General features: G+C 34.5%; 2 protein-coding genes across 3 annotated transcripts; both read right to left on the bottom strand.

The window, feature by feature from the left end:
- Nucleotides 1-5,234: 5,234 nt before the first annotated feature.
- On the bottom strand, nucleotides 5,235-8,547 carry LOC114299058 (uncharacterized). Its single transcript, XM_028243726.2, has 5 exons — nucleotides 8,292-8,547; nucleotides 6,450-6,520; nucleotides 5,893-6,357; nucleotides 5,754-5,800; nucleotides 5,235-5,620 (listed from the first exon to the last, which is right to left on the bottom strand). The coding sequence occupies exons 2-5, from the start codon at nucleotides 6,505-6,507 to the stop codon at nucleotides 5,441-5,443; spliced, it is 750 nt and encodes a 249-aa protein (XP_028099527.2). The 5' UTR covers nucleotides 6,508-6,520; nucleotides 8,292-8,547; the 3' UTR covers nucleotides 5,235-5,440.
- A 2,962-nt stretch (nucleotides 8,548-11,509) lies between these two features.
- Nucleotides 11,510-18,652, bottom strand: LOC114299057 (importin subunit beta-1). 2 transcript variants are annotated; one of them, XM_028243725.2, is made up of 3 exons: nucleotides 18,369-18,652; nucleotides 12,463-14,886; nucleotides 11,510-12,372 (listed from the first exon to the last, which is right to left on the bottom strand). In XM_028243725.2, exons 2-3 carry the CDS (start codon nucleotides 14,877-14,879, stop codon nucleotides 12,174-12,176), a joined length of 2,616 nt encoding a protein of 871 aa, XP_028099526.1. In that variant the 5' UTR covers nucleotides 14,880-14,886; nucleotides 18,369-18,652; the 3' UTR covers nucleotides 11,510-12,173. The 2 variants fall into 2 exon arrangements, with proteins under 2 accessions (XP_028099526.1, XP_082738190.1); XM_082882064.1 differs by having other exon boundaries at nucleotides 12,463-15,034; nucleotides 18,369-18,549.
- Between the last annotated feature and the right edge of the window lie 924 nt (nucleotides 18,653-19,576).

The raw sequence follows: 19,576 nt of genomic DNA, 5'->3' as shown, positions 1-19,576 counted from the left end.
AGATACGTAAATAAAATACATAATTTAACTGTTCAAGTTTAAAATTGAAGTATAATGGCATTAAAATATGGTATATTGTTTTTAAGCAAATACCTTAAAAAATGAGGTTGTTTTATTTTGCTTAGACCATTAAATTATTAATGTGCAATGAAGAAATAAAAGAGAAAAATACTTTAAGAAAACCTCAATACAATAATAAAAAATAAATAAATGAGTAAATTATACTGAGTTACTCTTAACAATTACTAATGTTTCTGAAATGACAATCACCTCACATATATTTTAGTTGCTGATTACAAATTTCTCTTCCAAGTTTTAAGAGACACAAATGCCATTGGTCATCAAATCAAAAAGAGAAAAAAAAAAAAAAAAAAAAATCCTTGTAATTTACATAAAACTCAGAAAATGTCAATATAACCAATAAAATAAAATAAAAACAAACAAACAAACACATGAAGGGACTTCCAATTTGCCATCTGATATGTGTGCATAGTTATTGGGCATGCATGTACTATTCTGCACATTTTTATCATTTATTATGTATTTGAATATAGAACAATTGACATTTTTAGATTTTGTTTGGATGAAAAATTTGAAAATAGATTTTGTGAAGAAAAAAAATGATAAAAAGTAAAATAAGTGACTTCTGTTTTAGTTTTTATTTTTTTTCTTTATTTTTTTTCTTTTTCATCATAATTAATCTTCTTTTTAAAATTCTTAATCAAAAGACTTTTTAGTGGAGGGGGAGTTGTGAATGCGTGGCATAAGATTATCACTATTTGGTGGGGTGGAGAATGTAGAGAAAAGAATAAGAAAATAAGTGCACTCTGGGATGGGTAGCAGTTCAAGTCACAATTATATATATATAGCAACCATTCAATGTGCTACTTTCTTTTCAATTCCTTTTGCTCATTATTATTATTATTTTTTCTCTCTCTCTCACACATGCATTGTATGTGAAATATTCTTGGGTGCAGATAGGATACATCTGGCATGATACCTTCAACCAATCATAAACACCATGGCCTCTTATGTTGTCTCTCATCATCCAACACATAAATGTAACCCCCACTCTCTCAACTAATGGAAAAAGAGAAAAGTACCACATAGCACATACCCTATCTGCACTCAAAAATTTCTCATTGTATGGTTATTCTTTGAATATTGATTAAAATACGATTTATCTCCAATAATTTTAGAAATTACATTCCATTTTTTAAAATTTTTAATTTCATAACAAAAAGTTTTTTTTTATTATCAAGTCAACTAATATTTTTTAATGATGTCGAAAATTTATTTCAATTAATAATTCAAATAATTTTATCATCGTATAGAAGAGTAAGTAAGAATTTTACTTTTTAAATTAATTTTGTTAAATAAAAAATTTAGACAACGGAGTTTTTTTAATTTTTCAAACTATAGAGAGCAATCCATATTTTAAACAAACTCTAAGGATGTATCTTTTTAAATTTTTTTTTAATAATTGGATTTTTAGCTTAATTTTTGCACATTTTGACTAATTTCAAGGCCTTGAAATAAACAACCAAGTAAAATTCTAGTGATTCTTAATATGACTCAAATTTAAAATGTTAAATTTTATTCCCTTCCATTTCTCACTCGGAAAAATTCTTAGGCGCAAAGAGGGTACAATGTGGCATGTCACATGGTGCCTTCAACCAATCACAAATATCATGGCCTCTTATGTTATTTTTCCGTCACTTAACACATAAATGAAACCTCTACTCTCTTAACTAATAAGAGAAGATAAAGGTACTACATAGCACCTATTCTATCTGCACTCAAAAATTTCTCACTCTAGAGACATTAGGCAGGTGGCCATCCTTCTTCCTACCTCTTCATTCTCTGTATGGAATACCACTCGCTCCAAATTTTAGATGCCTGCTGCCAAAATTCTTAGAAACACAAAAGTCTCGAGAGGTAGGCCTACCCTATCACACATTTTTTTTCGCCAATGATATATCCTCTTTGGAGAAGCTAGTGAGCAGAACTGCTATATCATCCACAACATCCTTCATGAGTTACGGTGGTATTACATACACTAATTAGTATATTAACTAGTGTACTAACATTAATTATGATATTATTATTGACCCCACTCATTAATCACATTACAAATATCAAAAAAAATTTAAATTATGCTACATCATCAAGTAATATATTAATTAGTGCATATAGTATTTCCACGAGTTATGTCTTCTGTCTAGTCAAAAAATCAGTTAGTACAAGTCCAAAGTCATTTTTTCCAACAATGTGCCCTTGTATTATCAAACCATTCTCTCCAATACTCTCCAAATCCCCAAAGCATCCTCGGGAAAATATCTTGGTTGCCCTATCTTCCATGATCGCCCCACTACAAGTTCCTTCAACTTCCTCCTTGAAAAACTTAACTCAAAACTTCCTCCAAGTTATTGTCTATCGCGAGTCGAACCACCCTCATCAAAGCAGTCAATAGAGCAATCCCTGCGTATGTCATGCAGTACAATTTCCTTCCCAAATCCATCACTAATGTCATGGACAAGCAAAATAGGAATTTTTTGCGGGGGTCAACTTAGGAAAAACAAAAAATTCATCCTGTTAGCTGGGATTCGGTTACAAAACCTAAAAGGCATGGTGGAACTTGGCATTCGCCAAGCTAGCCTTATCAATAGTGTAGCAATGGCCAAGCTAAATTAGAGACTTCCCACCAAGGAAAACTCCCGTTGGCCAAAGTTTTAATTGCCAAATTCTCTAACATACCCTCAACATCATGGAGAAGCATAGAGAAAGGGAAGGACATTTTTTAAAAGGCTCAAGAATTTCAGTTAGAAATGGAGAAAGCACCTCATTTTGGTTTTGACAATTGGACAGGCCTTGGACCACTTCGAAACCTGGTTATTGGACCCATACCATTGCATGAATACTCCTTTACGGTTAAAGATTGCTGGGCCCATAACTCATGGAACTTGGAGTGCCTTTCCACAACCCTCCCCCCTGATGTCTTGCCTACTCTCCAAGGGATCACTCTACAACGGTTCAACCCGATAAATGTTGTGTCATTTGGGACAAAACCAGTTATGGTAATTTTTCTAGGGGCTCTACTTATGCCCTCTCAAAATCGTTCCCCACCTGGATAATTGGAATTCGGTTTGGAAGGTGAACACGATCCCCTAGCATCAAATTCTTTCTTTGGTTAGCCCTCCAACACAAAATCAGTACCAAATCCTTTCTTTTCCATTGAAAAATTGGGGAGGATAACCTTTGTTCTTGGTGCAAGAACCTACCAGAATCCCCACTCCATGCCCTCAGAGGCTGCTCGAAAGCCCAAGTGTTTTGGAATGCAGTCAGCATCCCTGCTAATATGCTTCCTTTAATGGTAACCTCACAGACTGGTTAAAAGTCAACCGCCAAACGTTCCCCGTCCACCCTTCATCTGCCTTGTGGTCTATCATCTTCCCTATCTCATGTTGGCTCATCTGGAAAAATAGAAACTCTCGTGTTCAACCCTAACAACCCACATACTTTCAAACCTTCTACAGCCATCACCCATGCAATGGAATGGCAGCACCTATTTTTATTTTATTTTTTTTGGATCGGCAAATGTTAATTGTTAGTTGTTAGATTAGCACCTATGAAAGAAAATCTCCCCACCCTTGGCAAAGTACCTAAATGCTTGCACTCCTTTAATTCAATCCCCCTAAAGAGAATTGAACCCACGACCTCCTTAGAACTAAGTCCTAAGGAAGGCATGGTGGCCAACTAGGTTAGGCCTAGGGATCATCTTGGTCATTAGGTGGTGGGATTTTGCAGAAACATTGGTGTCTCTTCAAGTGCCGCTGCTAAAATCTGGGGGTTGAGGGATAGACTTAAGTTAGCTCTTGAACGAAACATTCTACACTTAGAGATTGCAACTGATACAATTTTACTTGAACAACTTTTGACAGGTACCACCATGGTCTCACATCAGCTTTACAATCTTATTGATGATTGTATGTACCTCCTGAACTGCCTTGGAGAAGCCAATAGGTGCTGACTTGCTTGCAAACTTAGGAGTTTAGTTGAAAATTTCAAACTTTTGTCAACCTTTCTTCAGTTTGTAATCAGTTATGTGATGATGCCCGGAGTATACGTTACCCTAGGCTTGTGTAATTTCTTCTTTATCTTAATGCACCAAGTGTACCAACAAACCAAAAAAAAAAAATATTCTTAAATTTTATTGTTTCGTTCCGTCATTCATTCGAAAAAATAAGTCTCAAAATTTTAGATGGACAGGGTTTCGAAAAAATAAGTCTCAAAATTTTAGATGGACAGGGTTTCAAAAGAAAAAAAACGAAAGGAAAAAAAATGAGAAGTAATTTACCACCCACTACTTTGTCAAAGTAGGGGTTGTTGCAGTATTATCAGAAAAGTCCACAGCAGCTTTTTAATGTAGCCATTTTTTTTTGTTTTTGTTTTTGTTTTTTTTCTTTTTTAACAAATGCTAACAAGTTAATGTTAAAATTTATATAAAAATAATGAAGAAATTAAAAGAAAGCTTCAATGGAAAGCGTTTTAAAACTGGCAAAACCATGTTCCTCATTTATTTTTTTGGGAAAACAACCGTTCAATGTTAGTTTGTAAAAACAAATTCAAATTAATGATAAAATTTATAAACTTTAATCATTAATGTTATAAACTTTTTCATAACAAAAATCACCTCTTGATGTAATGTTTTGGCCTTCTTTTTTTTTTTCACTGTCAGCTCATTAGAGCTGCTTTAGAACTCACGTTTAGATCTCTCTATTATTACTGTGTCCATAAATCGGTAATTATTTTTAAAGAATAACACCGATAAGTAATTTTTTTTTAATTTTTTTTTAATACCTCAAAAGCACAATGAAAAGAGTAAACAAAAAATAAGATCAATGTAATGAATTTTAAACGGAAGGGTTCACCAATGAAACAAACTAAAAGTTTAAAGTTACAAAGTAAGATAAAGTGATATAATAATCTACTGTAGGCTTTAAGCTGAATCACAGCCAAACATACATTCTGAATATAGCACACATCATAAACCAAACAAAGTCGGCCGAGCAATAGATTCTTGAAGATAAGATTCAAGATTTAGAGTTCGAGTCATTTCAAAAGGCCACCGACATTTGTTTGGTCGTGAACTTCAAGACCACCAGATTAGTTGGGGTGTGCACAAGCCGCTTGTGCTCAGACACACCCAATTATCAACCAAAAACACACACACATCACACTAAAATTTACCATACCCGAATTATAGTTTGTATGTCCTAATCAAATTAGAAGCTTCAACTATCAGAATCAATCTACTTGAAACAGTAATTTCAACAAGTATGGTTTCATCGTCTCAAAAGGTAAGGTGCAAATCTCACAAATGAAAACCCAAAAAGAAAAGCATAAACATTTATTTAGTGAGGTCAAAATGTGTACCGACCTACGGTGACTCCATCAACGTGAAATTGGGAAAGTTGTAATCCTTCGACTGCATACAGGGAGTGGGTGATTTCGGACTTCCACAAGGAGTTTGTCCACTAGGCTTCTTCCATTGAGATTGATCTTCATACCCAAGCTCAAACATCTCTTCCATTTCCAAGTACCTCAGGGGACTCTCAGGCTGAAACAACAAAAAACAAAAACAAGAACAAAAAAAATAGTATATAATTGTGTTGATCTTGAATACCCGAATCATGAAAACCCAAAAAGAAAAGCATAAACATTTATGAAGTGAGATCAAAATGTGTACTGACCTTCAATTTCCCCGACAGTGGAGAGCCTAACTGCATGAAGTAATCATCTATATATATTAAGGCAAATAAATGTTAGTAGGTTTCTCAAAAGAATAAAAGAGATCAAAGATTGGTGATACAAGTATCAAATTTTGAGTACCGTTATCTAGTCCAACTGCCTTCAGAAAATAATCCATGCCAATGGCATTCCCTTGTGCCTTGATGCATTCCTGATGATCATGCAGAAATCGTTCCTCTGAAACATTACGGGGAAGAATTTGTTCTTCTGCAACAACACTCAACTTCTTATCCTGACTCTTTTTCGATGCCTGATGCACATGTGGATGTTTCCCAGAGTTTGTGAGGTCACTGAGTGCTTTCCTGCCACCAGCTTGCGCTTTCTCTGGACCCTTCGAAACATTTCTTTTTCCTCCAAAGGAAGATGTCATTTTAGAGGGACCAATAGCTCCTCCAATAGAGATCACATTCTTCGAGTTGTGCTTCTTTGATGTCTGAAGTGTGGAAGGCCTCCCCGAGTTAGATATATCATTAAGTGCCTTCCTTCCACCAAGCCCTCCATTCTTTTGTGCCTTCGAGACATTGGACTTTAGCCCAAGAGGAGCCGCTGCAGTAGACATAAAAGTTGAACCACCATGAGATCCGATCGACAGATTGGATTATAGACAATCATGGAGAGAAAATGAACAAGTGCAGTACCATCAAAGTGAACATTTAGATTCTGGTCTCGAATTAGGCCTCTGGTTTGAGTTGCCATCGATGTATTTCACCTGCAAAAACCAGTTCAATGTTCAGCAATGGGTGCTGATACATATAAGCAATCTACAAGTCAACTAAAGAACAAACTACAAACAAAAGAACGAGAACGAGTTATTCTTGATGCAATATTAGTTAACTTGAAACAGTTTATAGCAGCTACGACTTCTGCATTCTATAATGAAGTCCCAAACATTAATGAATCAGAATTGTTGTGCTTTGACCAGGGGGAAGATGAAAAATCAAAATCGTTGTAGCAGAATAGGTTACAAGACCCCAAATTAATCTTCTTTTCATTAACTACTCAGGCATGATTGGTATGCAAAAAAGTCCTATCAACAGCATCAACAACAATACAATGTTTTGTATAATCCAAAAATTACCCAGGTCCAAAGAAACTTTGAAGTTAGTGACAAATATCAAGCAATTCTCAAATACTACTCAAAAATCGCATTCCTCAAAATCCCAAAAAATAGGCTAGATAAACATGCACAATTCATCTTATATTATAAATTCTTCAACAACCTGTTTGCCAATTGCATTACTCATATCCCAATGGAGTCTTAGGCTTGTCAATTATCACAGAACATATATATATATATATCACTATCAAGGTTTTAAAATGTGGCATATGTAACTATATATATTCTTCAATTATCGTAATTGTATTGTTTTTTTTCCAGGAGGAGGACATCCAGCCTATTCCCCGAAATGGAGGCGACAATGGTGGTCGTTTTTGTTATTTACATTTAATCTAGTTCCAACAATTCAACCATCACTTTAAACTCCTGTTTTTGTCATGATCAGTTAAGCTAAACAAAATGAAACCCCTTTCAAAAGTAGTATCCGGTGAATGAAAGTTTCTTATTTACTAATCCCAATATCTAGATTAGGCCATTCCACAATTACTTTTAACTTCATGACTCTGTCATTATGAGTTAACTACACTAAACTGAACTCCATTCCAAAATGGATTTAGCTTCAACACATATAGCCCCTCTTCAAGGTCTATTTCCCTTAAACAATGTTTCTAATCCTAAAATCCACCACAGCAATAAACCCCTTTAGAATTTAGATTGGCGCTTTTAGTGATACCGTAACAAGCATGTTACCTTCCCAAAAAACCCTTCATATTGTTTGCTAAACCTCCTGCTTCTACAAACACAATGGAAACCATAACACAAAATCATTTAACTATTTTTCATTACAAATTCCTAAAAACCAAATAGTTTCAACACAGTTTTGTGCTTACAGAAAAAATTCATCAACTCTTTACTTGATTATTTCAATTGTCTATTCCATGAAATACCAAAACCCCACATTGCATATACAACTTTTCCATTGATGTAGACAAATTATTATTATTAATTATTAAAAGAATAAAAATCGAAGGAATCCCCTCAGTTATTTGCGTTACCCAAAAAGAAGGAAAAAGAAATAGAATATCAAAGAAATCTAGGCTTTGAATGCTTGTCTTCTCTAAAATTGTAAGCTGTGTTTGGTTAGAAGATTTGGGGAGGGATGTGGAAAGGGACGAGAAAAGGTGTGTGAAATTATATGAAATTTAAGAATATTTTATTCTCATTTCACCTATATTTGTCATTTTCCTTTCCAAATCCTTCCTCAAATCTCCTAACCAAATATATTGGCCTAATGTACAGAGATCATGGGGTTTCACAAAACAAAAAAACAAGAAAAGAACAGAACAATTTATAATCAGTTGAGTCATATATTTTTTTTGCAGCCAAACATATGTCACTAGGGCTTAAGAGAGAGAGAACTCACGGGTGATAAATTGTATCAATTTGATCTTTCTTGCTTGCTCAATAGAATTTTGTCGTGCTCTCCAATCGATTTTCTTGCCCTTTTCCCTAGAAAATCTCTGTTTCCTTCTGCGATTTCTCTTTGGTTTCGTATAGTGCGTAGTTTTCAGTAGGTCTTCAAATTGGGCTGTCTTTGTATATATATGAAAGCGCATTGGAGTTGCAACGGTCACATTTATTTTGTTTAGGTAAATTACATTGATGTGTATACAGTTCTCTTCCTACCTTTTAAAAATTACAGATTTAAAAACCAATTTTGCAGATTATTGATTAAAATTTTATTACAGATTATTCCTTTCAATAATTTAATTTTTTTAAATATTAATTTTTTCTTTACTGGGTGAATTACATTGACACCCTTCACATTTTAAAAATTACAATTTAAAAATTGCAATTCCCTCCCTAAGATTTAAAATAGCATTACCAATTGTACCCTCGGTTAGTATTAGTTGAAAAAAAATTCATTAAAAAAAATTAATTGGAAAAAAAATTATTTGAAAAAAAAATTAATTGAAAATTTTTTTTGTTAGTCACATTTTTAAATTTCTGTTTAAAAACCAAAGTAAGATAAAGATTACACTGACACCCCCTTGAGGTTTATGTTTATTACACTCGAAAGATAAAAATTATATAAAAATGATAATTATTTTTTATTTTTTATTTCTTAACCAAATTAATTTTTAATTTTTAAAAAAAATTCTAAAAATCAAACTATACATAACTTAATAATCTTTTGAGAAGTCATTTTTTACGTTAGTAAATTGTTTAATTATTTGCTAATTTTACGATATTTTTACCATCTGAGGCATGTTTGGTAACCATTTCATTTTCAGTTTTCAATTTATATTTACAAAAATTTTAAAAACTGTCATAAAAACTTGTTTGATAATTTTTTTGCTTTATAAATAGTTGTCTCAGTTTGTAAATTTGAGAAAAAATCTAAATTAAAAAATTGAATTTTTTTCAATTAATTTAAAAAACAAAATTTTTTTCAATTAATTTTTTTTTTCAATGAATTTTTTTTTCAACTAATACTAACTGAGGGGGCAATTGGTAATGTTACTTTAAACCTTGGAGAGGGGATTGTAATTTCTAAAATATGAGGGGTGTCAATGTAATTTACCCAGTGAGAGCAAAATTGGTATTTAAAAAAATTAAATTGCTAGAGAGAACAATCTGTAATGAAACTTTATCTCAAAAAAAGAAATATAATTTTCAAAAAGTGAGGAAGAACTGTAATAAATATAAACTTTAGGGGGTATCAATGTAATTTACTCATTTTAGTTTTTTACGAAAATACTCTTTTATCCACTTTAAGAAAACAACAAAACCTTCGTACAATAATAATAATAAATAAATAAATGAGTAAATTATACGAGTTGCTCTTTATCAACGTTTAGGACTGTTTGGATGTAGGTTGATTTTTTAATGTTTTAATTTTTTTTTAGTTTGGGATTAAAATGTCATATTTGGGATAGATTTTTTTAATTTTTTTGATTTTTATAAGAAAAAAATAAAATAATTATAATTTAGATGTGACATTTTATTTTATTTAACTAAAATAATTTATTTTATCTTTTTATAATTATTTTAATAAAAAAAAAATTATTTTTAACTTATGTCAAACGAAAGCTAAAAGGACAATGACTTCTCTCCCTTTCTCACACAACATGCATTGTACGGGTTTCTCATACTTCTTTATTTTTTAACTTTTTTTAATAATTCGTTGTTCAACATAATTTTCGCATACTTTGATTAATTTGAAAGCCTTGATTTCAAGGGATGATTATTGAGTACTACGGAATATGAACATGTATTATTTTAAAAATATCTAATAATTTTTATGACCGAATAAATTTCTAGTGATCTCTTAAAATGACTCAAGTTTAAAATCTTAAACTTTATTTTCAAATTTTACTGTTTCGTTTGATTATTTTTTTTTAATTTTTATAACAAATGCTAACAAGTTAATATTAAAATTTATAAAAAAAATGTTCTGAAAATAATGCAGAAATTAAAAGAAAGTTTAAGTTCAATGAAAAGCTAAAAAGAAAGTTTCAAGTTCAATGAAAAACATTTTAAAACTGACTCATGTTCCTCATTTTTTTTTAGGATAAATTACACTTACACCTTCCTGAGATTTGAATTTAATACATATCACCTTCTAACATTTAAAAAATTACATTGATCTCCTATCATTATAATTATTTAGACAGAATTAACATTAGTATCAAAAAGTCATTAAATTCATACAATCTCTCTTTTCTTGCTTTACTTCTTTCTTTCTTTTTTTCCCTTCCTTTGCTTTATTTTTATTTTTTTTGAATTTAATTTCCTTTATTTTTCTATTAGGAGTTGTTACTTTTTATACAAGTGGAGGGTTTGTGAAATAAAATTATTAACTACAAGGATGAGAATATAATTTCTATTATATAATCGGATCAAATCTCAGAAGATGTTAGTGTAATTTACCTTTTTTTTATACCTCAAGACCTGTTTGATTAGTTAGAGTAATAGTGATAGAATTAATAATTCATGAAATGAACCATTAGATTGACTGTCCAACTCAATTAGTAAGATAAATATGTATGAAATTATTAATATTTACAATATATGGTATTGAATATCTCATGATTTTAGGAAATTAAAAATCATACATATTACTAAGTCAGTCATCATATGTGCCATTCAAACGCAAGAATATGCAAATTGCTGGATTAACAATCCAATCCTATAATACAGGGACCAAACAGACCCAAAAAGCACAATGGAGCAAAAGAAGAATAAGATCAATGCAGTGAATTTTAAACGGAAGGTGCACAAATGAAACAAACTAAAAGTTTAAAGTTACAAAGTGATATTGAATCTACCCAGGGATTCAAGTTGAACCACATTCAAACCAACATTCTGAATGTAACACACATCATAAACCCCAAGAAATTAGCGGAGCAAGATAGGATTCAAGATCTCAAATTTGAATCACACCAAAAAGTCATTGAGGTTTGCCCAGTCATTAATTTTAAAATCATCGGATCAGTCGAGATGTACACAAACTGTACCAGATACCCAGTCACAAAAAACACGCACACACATCATACTATATTTTACCATACCCGTCTACTCCACAATTCTAGATTGTATGTCTGATCAAATTAGCAGCTTCAACTGTCGGAATCAATCTACTTGAAACAGTAATTTCTTAACCCAAAAAAAATTTGTTTCAACGAGTATGGCTTCATCGTCTCAAAAGGTAAGGTGCAATCTCACAAATGAATATGCAAACAAGTAAATTACAATACACTATGTAACCTTGCTGACCCAAAAAAACAAAAACAAAAACAAAAACACAAACAAAAACATTACATCTCATGGAGAAGACGGCATCACCAAGGTGGTTATGGGGTATTTCTCTCAAGATGGCATCTCAACAATAACAACCACCAATGAAGAATAATGACCAAGCAGCTCAAGTTATCTCTATTCAGCATATCAAAACAACACCTGCCAAACAACCCCCCAATCCTCCAATACAGATACATGGTTTACTTCACGGTGGAGGACTCAAACCCATTTCCGAGGACCTGTCACCGCCCCACTTCCACCTCTCTGATAAATGGAAACCCGAACCCACGGTGCCGATGCAAAAGTTAGTGAACTCATGGTGCTGATGCAGAAGTTAGTGACAACTTGAAGATCAGTTACTTCTCTGTTGTCTGACAATGGCGATGATGACCTGTGATGACGCGGTGAACATGCAACTCATGGACCCTGACTCGACACAACCATATGCATATGCAGGGACTTGTAAAAAGGAAAAGTATATACCGACCAAGTCGCAGTAGCATCAAACTGAAATTGCACGGGTAATTGCCAACTTGGCCCATTCGGCAGATTCTTTAATCAAATGGTCCTCCGACGACAAGCATTCGTTTAAAAAGTCTTTGCTTGACAAAGATTGCTGAATCAAGGAACCAGCATTACTTCCCAAGGTATCTGCTAAATCTCCGAGGACCCCAATGGCAGTTTTCATCACCACATCATCCCTGAGAGTACAAGATAGATAAGACGGAAATTAGAATAAATAAATCTAAACAAGTATTATTGCAACTACAAGAATGAAACTAAGAACTCACATGTCTTTCTCCATGTAGATGCTATCCAGGAACTGAAGGATGTGAGGTGCATAAGGAATCAACAGCTGAGTTTTCGGAGAATTTTTGAAGCCTTGAAAAATACCAGAATATGCCTCCAAAATCCCATTTCTCAGAAGATTTGTGTACTCTGCCATTTCATCATCGGCACCTGATGTGTGGGCAGACAACTCTGCTGCACTCTGAAGCATTGGCATGGCGTACATCAAGTATTTCTCGAAATTTTCTCCTACAGCCAGGGCTATGTCACCAAAGCATGAAAAAATGGGAGGCTTCACAGATCGGTGCAACTGGTTGCTTGATAAGTCTTTAAGAAGCTGGGTCATAATTCCATCACAGTAAGGCAAAACCTTATCCTCCAATGCCCTGCATATATCACCCACCACACCAACGGTCACGGCACAGACTTGGTACTCCTCAAAATTCTGGAGACCCATTTCCAAATATTTGTAAAATTCCGGCATGTATTTCACGAAGTCTGGACCAGTTGCGTATGCAAGGGCTCCAATGGCAAGCATTGCTTCCTCATGCACAGTGGCACTTCTACAAGCAAAAACCCTAAGGAAAAGATTCATGATCTGATCAGCAAACTGCATGAACGTAAACTTAATTGGCTCTAATGACCCTAGCTTCTGAATAATAACTTGTAAGCACCCACAAAGAAGCCCTTGTAACTCATTCTGCTTCTCCCTCTCATCAGATGAAAGCTTTTGTGATTCGAGAGTCTGGTGAAGCTCCATCATGATGACGGGAACTAGTTGCAACACCATGGGCACTGTTTCATCAGTTGAACACCGCACCACTTCATTCAAGGTCTCATATGCAGCAGTTATTAATCGTGATTCCCCAGCGTCTTCCCTGTGAGTAACAGTGAGAAGAGACTGAACAATTTCCTGGAAATGAGGAGTTAGGGGAGAGTTAGAACCCACATCCTCATAACCTTGAGCGAGGAAATAGAGAGCACCGCAGGCCTTCTCAGCAACATTTGGGCCATCCTTCATGCTCTGAAGCAGAACAGTGACAATCTGTTGACAGTTCGCTTGAGTAATTATGGGCGTCTCCATAGTCGAACCATGTAGGAATTCAAATATTCTTCCAAGGGTCCAAGCCGTTGTGTCCTTGACATGGCTATTTGGATCATTTGTTAAAGCAGTGAGCATGAAATTTAGAGCAACATTAACAATAGGTACTAATTTGTCAGGTGACGGACCCTCCAAGATGGAACCAAATGCATAAGTGGCTGCCTCCCTTTGCCTCCAATCAGGTTTGGTTATGTTCTCCTCAATGAATGGAATTACAAGTGGGACAATATCATCTCCGACAGTTCTTGCCACCAAACCCAAGCACGTGCCACCAGCCATGGCAAGATTCCAAACCCCTTCATCCTGATCCTGATCCTCCTCCTGCTTAAGAAGTGTCTCCAACAGCATAGGAACAAGAGCAGGGAGCGCTTGCTTGATGAAATAAAAGCAGGGAATGTCAGAGTCCCCAGTGAAGTCACCCCCATATTCTTCTAATATATCTATCTCCTCATCACAGACTGAGCTCCAGAATTCAATAGCTTGAAGAGCCACAGGTTCCTCATCTTCCCTCACCGCCTTTGCTGTGATGTTAAAGATGTCCTGTATGTAATGAGCTAATTTCTCGTAATAAGTTGAAGAAATTGAGACCAAACACTCAAAAGCTGCCTGCCGAATCTTCACTTCTGGGGATAGTGTAGTCTCACATACAACTCGCATGATATAATCACGTTCCATATCATTGCTAAAATTTGCCTGGGCGAAGCTCAGAGCATTATATAATGCTTGGGTAGCAGCAAGCCTAACGTCATTGTTCCCTTCCGATGCACTCATACCCTGAACCACAGCTGTAAGTATTTTATTTACTTGATCTTGATCTACAATATCTGGAGAAACTTCTTCACACAAGTACCCCAGAGTTTCTAAAGTGGCTTGCTTGACATGAACCGGAAGCTGGTGGATGTTTGACAAGAGTGAACCTATTAGTTCAGGCCACTGCTTCTGTGGCAACTCAATGCCTGCTACCTTAGCAATGACTTGTGATGCAGTTGACCGAGCATCAGACACAGGAGAAGAAAGGGTCTGCAGAAGGCATGCCTTAATCTGGCTCCTTACAGCCACGTCTAATGACAACCATCTTTGAACAAGCTCTAACTTTCTATGTTGTTCCTTAGCATCTAAGGCATTCTTAAGGACCAAACCAGCTAATTTACGACTATCTACAGGCTTCTCGTTGTTAGCAAGCTCTCCCGAAAGAGATAACAGGAAACCTGGAAGATTTTGCTCCTGAAACTGTTTCAAACTTTCTTCTGCATGCTTCCGGACAGCTCCATCCACCGATTGTGCATTCAAAAGAACCTGGGTGACTTCCATTGCCATGCTGTATCTGAGAGTATCACATGTTTGTAAATTTATTAAACACATACAATGATACAAATCCAGAGGAAGTTGCCCACAACATACAATCCAATCCCAAATATATTTTACAGAAAGCTTATGAAATGGGGACACAAAATCATACAGGGGCATGCAACCTGAGTGGAACACAATGAGTTAGCAAAATAAAATGGAACAAACAATAACTAACTCACAATTGAGAACAGAAAGACTCAAACAACAACATCAATGGACCCAAGAAATCAAGCACTGTTCTTCCCCTTTAAACATGTTTATGTTTAGAAAGAGAAAAACAGTAAATTAATACATTAACAAAATCACAAGTCAGTGACACCAAATTGTTACAGATCTGAACAGATAGCAAATAGCAAACAAATCTAACATGTTTCCCCATTATTTGAGTAAAGCCACAAAACACTGCAAAGTGCACAGCGGTATCAACGGCAATGCACACAGAAGGGGGGGCTGGGGGTGGCCATGGCCCCTGCAAGATAACGAGGTTTATTCCAAAACAAGTTTCTGCAGACTTGAACTAGAATCGGAAATTGATTCCCACAATTTACACTATATTTATAAAATTCCAACAATAATGTTATAGTTTACCATGTTTTTTTTATTCTATTATGCTTAAAATTTTAATTGTTAAAACAATATTAGTGTAATGGGTCTCATCACTAATATATATCAAATGAATATTGACAACTAGATTGACGCAAATGTATATCTCTAAGGTAAATTGACAATTAAATTAACACATCAAATAGTAAAATAATAGTAAAGATTGATGGTAGTCTTTGTAGTATTACTCAAATTTCAATACCATTTCAGATACACGAAAAAAAAAATAATGCTAAAATAACTATTTTAATTTTTGAACCATAACCATAATTTGCTTATCAAAACTGTATTAGTTAAATGGGTCTCACCATTCATGCTTGATACCAATGTAGTGCTACCACATGAAATAGTAAACAAAACATAATAACAAAATGTGGTCATTGTAGCATTATTGGCCAAAAAAATACTAAGTGTCCATCACCAATAAAAAGGTGGCCTCATAATATATTTTTATATTAGTATCCAATCTCTAGGAGCGTACAAAGAACTGAATCACCTGACAAGTCTGACCTGACCTGCCCGATCTAAACACAGTGCGGGCGGTTTTGACTATCCCAGCGCTTGGCCACAGTTTGTTTTTGTGAATATTTTTGGGTTTCGGGCAGATATCGGATTTAATTTTTAAAAACCCATTCAAACCAAACCAACTGAATTATATATATATATATATATATTATATACAAAAGCGTGTACAAAACTGTTTCTTTGCTTCCCAAGACAACCCCATCTAATTTGTGGGTCATCTTACCGATTTTATTAAGTATAATATATATGCACAGGTTTGATTATTTTATCTTCCCAAGACAGCCTCCTCTATTTCCCATTTCATCTCCATGTCAGATTTTCAGTTTCTCATCATTAACTCTCTCTCTCTCTCCCTCAAAGGAAAAAAAATACCCTCTCTCTCTCTCTCACCCTTTTGTCTTCTCACTCTCACCTGTCCCTTCAATTCCCCATTTCATCTCTATGTCATATTTTCAATTTCCTAGTCATTTACTCTCTCTCTCTCTCTCAAAGAAAAAAAAATATTTCTCTCATCCTTCCGTCTTCTCCGTCTTACCTACTTCCCCCCCTCTCTCAACCTCTCTCTTTGAACCCCTTCATTTCATCTCTAAACATCCCTCAATCTCAAATCAGACATACTCATCAAAATCCAAATCCCTAATCTCATCAACGCAGTGATGACGATGATGATTGGCGAAGTTCAAAGCACAAGTTTCAAATCTCTCTCTCTCTCTCTCTCTCTCTCTCTCAATTTCATAAGCCAAGTTTCAACTCTCTTGGTTTCAGAAGCCCTAGTTTCAACTTACTCTCTTAGATCAAGTGTGCGAGAGTTGTGTTTGAATCAGTATATCTGTGAGTTGATTGTATATTTGATTTTGAGATTTATATCAATAGATGAGGGTTTGGAAATTAATGGAATGTTTATGCTATTGCTACAAAATGGTTCTCTTTCATTTTTTTCCCTCTCCACTTTCTTATATCTGTATCTGTATCTGTGTGTGTATAGATATATGTATATAGATGAAGGTTCGAAGAAAGGGAAAAGGTTAGTAGATGTTTCTGACCGAAACTTGACCAATTAAATCGGTTTCGAACTATAGAACAGTCGAAATCGGTCGGAAAAAGTACTAGCCCGTTTGAGTCGGGTCGGGTGATGGGTCAATGACAAATCCGATCCGATCCGATCCGATTTGATCCGTGAATAGCCAATCTCCATACAACTAATCTCACATAGCACAAAAAGGTTTATGATCATATTATTTATTTTATTTGGTTTATCATGTGATGTGTTGCACATCACAACATTTGTCTTTTATTTCTTTTTATTTTGTATAATGTCAAAAAGAAACTTATATAATTATCCTTTCATGCATTCTATTTTATATGTCTCTATCTTAATATTTATTTGAAATTTTATTTCCGAATTCAAATTGGTGTGTTTTTAACGGAGACTAAATTGGATTTTATTTCTCTTTTGGTTGCGGATTTAATGAAAGTGTGCATTTAAAAAAAATCATAATAAGTGAATCCCTTAATATAACTTATCTATGATATTTTCATTAATAATAAACCAATTAAAAAATTATTGTCAATTTTAAATGTATATAAGTTGGGCCCCTCTATTTATATTTTCTGCGTCCGCCACTGATCAACGGTGAGAAGTACATATAGTGAACAAATGGAAGATTAACACAGATTAACTTAACTATTACCACCAGAACAATGGGGGTTTTCAGTAGGAACTCAAAACGATTCAAAACCCTAATTTTACTACACCAAATCTCTGAATAACCAACCCATCAGAACTTAAACAGTTCAAATTTACACAAAATTACCAGTGCCAACTGCCGATCTAATGACATTTCACAGATCATTAAATAAAATTTATCAAAGTTATAGCTGTATCAACGGTAAAAGGTACATTAAGATAACAAATGAAAGCTTAACACACGTTAAATCAACTAATACAACAAGAACAATAGGACTTTTGAGTAACGATCCATTCAAAACCCTAATTTTACTAAACCAAACCAATCCATCAGAACTTGAACAGTTCAAATTTCCGCAAAAACAGCCGATCTAATAACATTTCACAGATTAACAAACAAACTATATCAAAGTGAAAGTATTTAAACACATTTCAATACCGATCATTGATGACCCAATATTTTTTTCTTCTGGGTAAAACAAAAGATACAAAATTTGAAGAACCTGAGACCAATTAAGGCGGCCCAGAGCAAATCGAATCGATGAAAAACAGATCGAACATAGAAATCAACATACGCGACCCTAATCAGATTCAAATTGAGGAAAATAGAGGAGGGTTTGGAAAGGTGATTACGAAATTACCTGAGTCTCGAATTCTATTAATGACGACTTTGGAGAGAGTTTACAGTCTCCGATTGAGAAGAGTAAGAGCGCCGCTCAGAAACCCTAGGAGAGAGAGAGAGAGAGAGAGAGAGGAACGAGAAGGGGGCGAATGGCTAAAAATCCAGAAAATATTTTTTTTCGTTTTTATAGAGTTGGTTTTGTGCATAAAAAGTATTAATGTAACACATTAAACTATTAGTACCGTACATTTTTTAAAATAGAGGAAGTTTTGAAAGTTTTACACCCTCCAAAAAAAACAAAAAGTAGTACGCAGGAGTTGGGTATTATAACTTTGGATCGTGTTAGGAAGGTCGAATCTGAGCTCTTCCGAATGTCTTGAATTTTATTTATTTTTATTTTTTTTCAGCAGAAGGAAGAAGAAGACGGAGGGGTTTTTTTTTTTCAGCAGAAGGAAGAAGAAGACGGAGAGAGGAGGAGAAGGAGGAGGAGGAGGGGGAGGGGGACTGTAGGGGGCCTAAAAAATGGGCGGGGGACGTGGCGATCGGAGATGGCAGAGGCGACGAGCAGAGGCATGGCGATCGGCGACGGATCGGAGACGACGGCGACCTCTTTCTCTCCCTCTCCCTCTCCCTCTCCCTCTCCTCCTCCTTCCCTGCAATCAAACAAAAATGGCAAAAGAAAGAAAAAAAAAAAAAAAAGCCTAATGCCCAAAACGACGTCGTTTTGGGCATTAGGAGGATTAGGGAGGCTCATTTTCGAGCTCTCAAGTATTATTCTATAACTTTTTTTTTATGGAAAATGCCTCGTCCAGTGGGGGTGATCCCACCACCCTATTGTTTTTTGATTGGTTTAAATTTTTTATTTTTATTTTTTTTCAATCTTATTCTTACAGCTCCCACGTGAAGGTGGAGGTGGGGTGCTGGGAGTCCTCCCATTGGGAGTCCACAGCACTGTTATTTTTTTAATATAATTCATTTTATTTTTAGTTAATTTTTTTAAAATATCTCAAATTTTAAATTTTTTTGAAATTCCTAATTGATAATTTGACTTCAAATTTAAATGAAAGTTATTAAAGATTTTTATTATTAGGGAAAACTACACTAAGAGCATCACCATAAGTAACCTTATATTTTACTTCAAAATACTATTAAAAAATTCATTTCTTATTTTCGAAATCACTTTTTTATTTACATCTCCGAACAAACTTTCTATTCTTTTCCTATTCT

Source organism: Camellia sinensis, chromosome 8 (genome assembly GCF_055761805.1).
Source record: "Camellia sinensis isolate YWXY chromosome 8, ASM5576180v1, whole genome shotgun sequence".
In the NCBI taxonomy this organism is placed as follows: Eukaryota; Viridiplantae; Streptophyta; class Magnoliopsida; order Ericales; family Theaceae; genus Camellia; species Camellia sinensis.
Note: the sequence above shows the minus strand (reverse complement) of the source record. Positions and strands in the feature narration are given on the sequence as shown.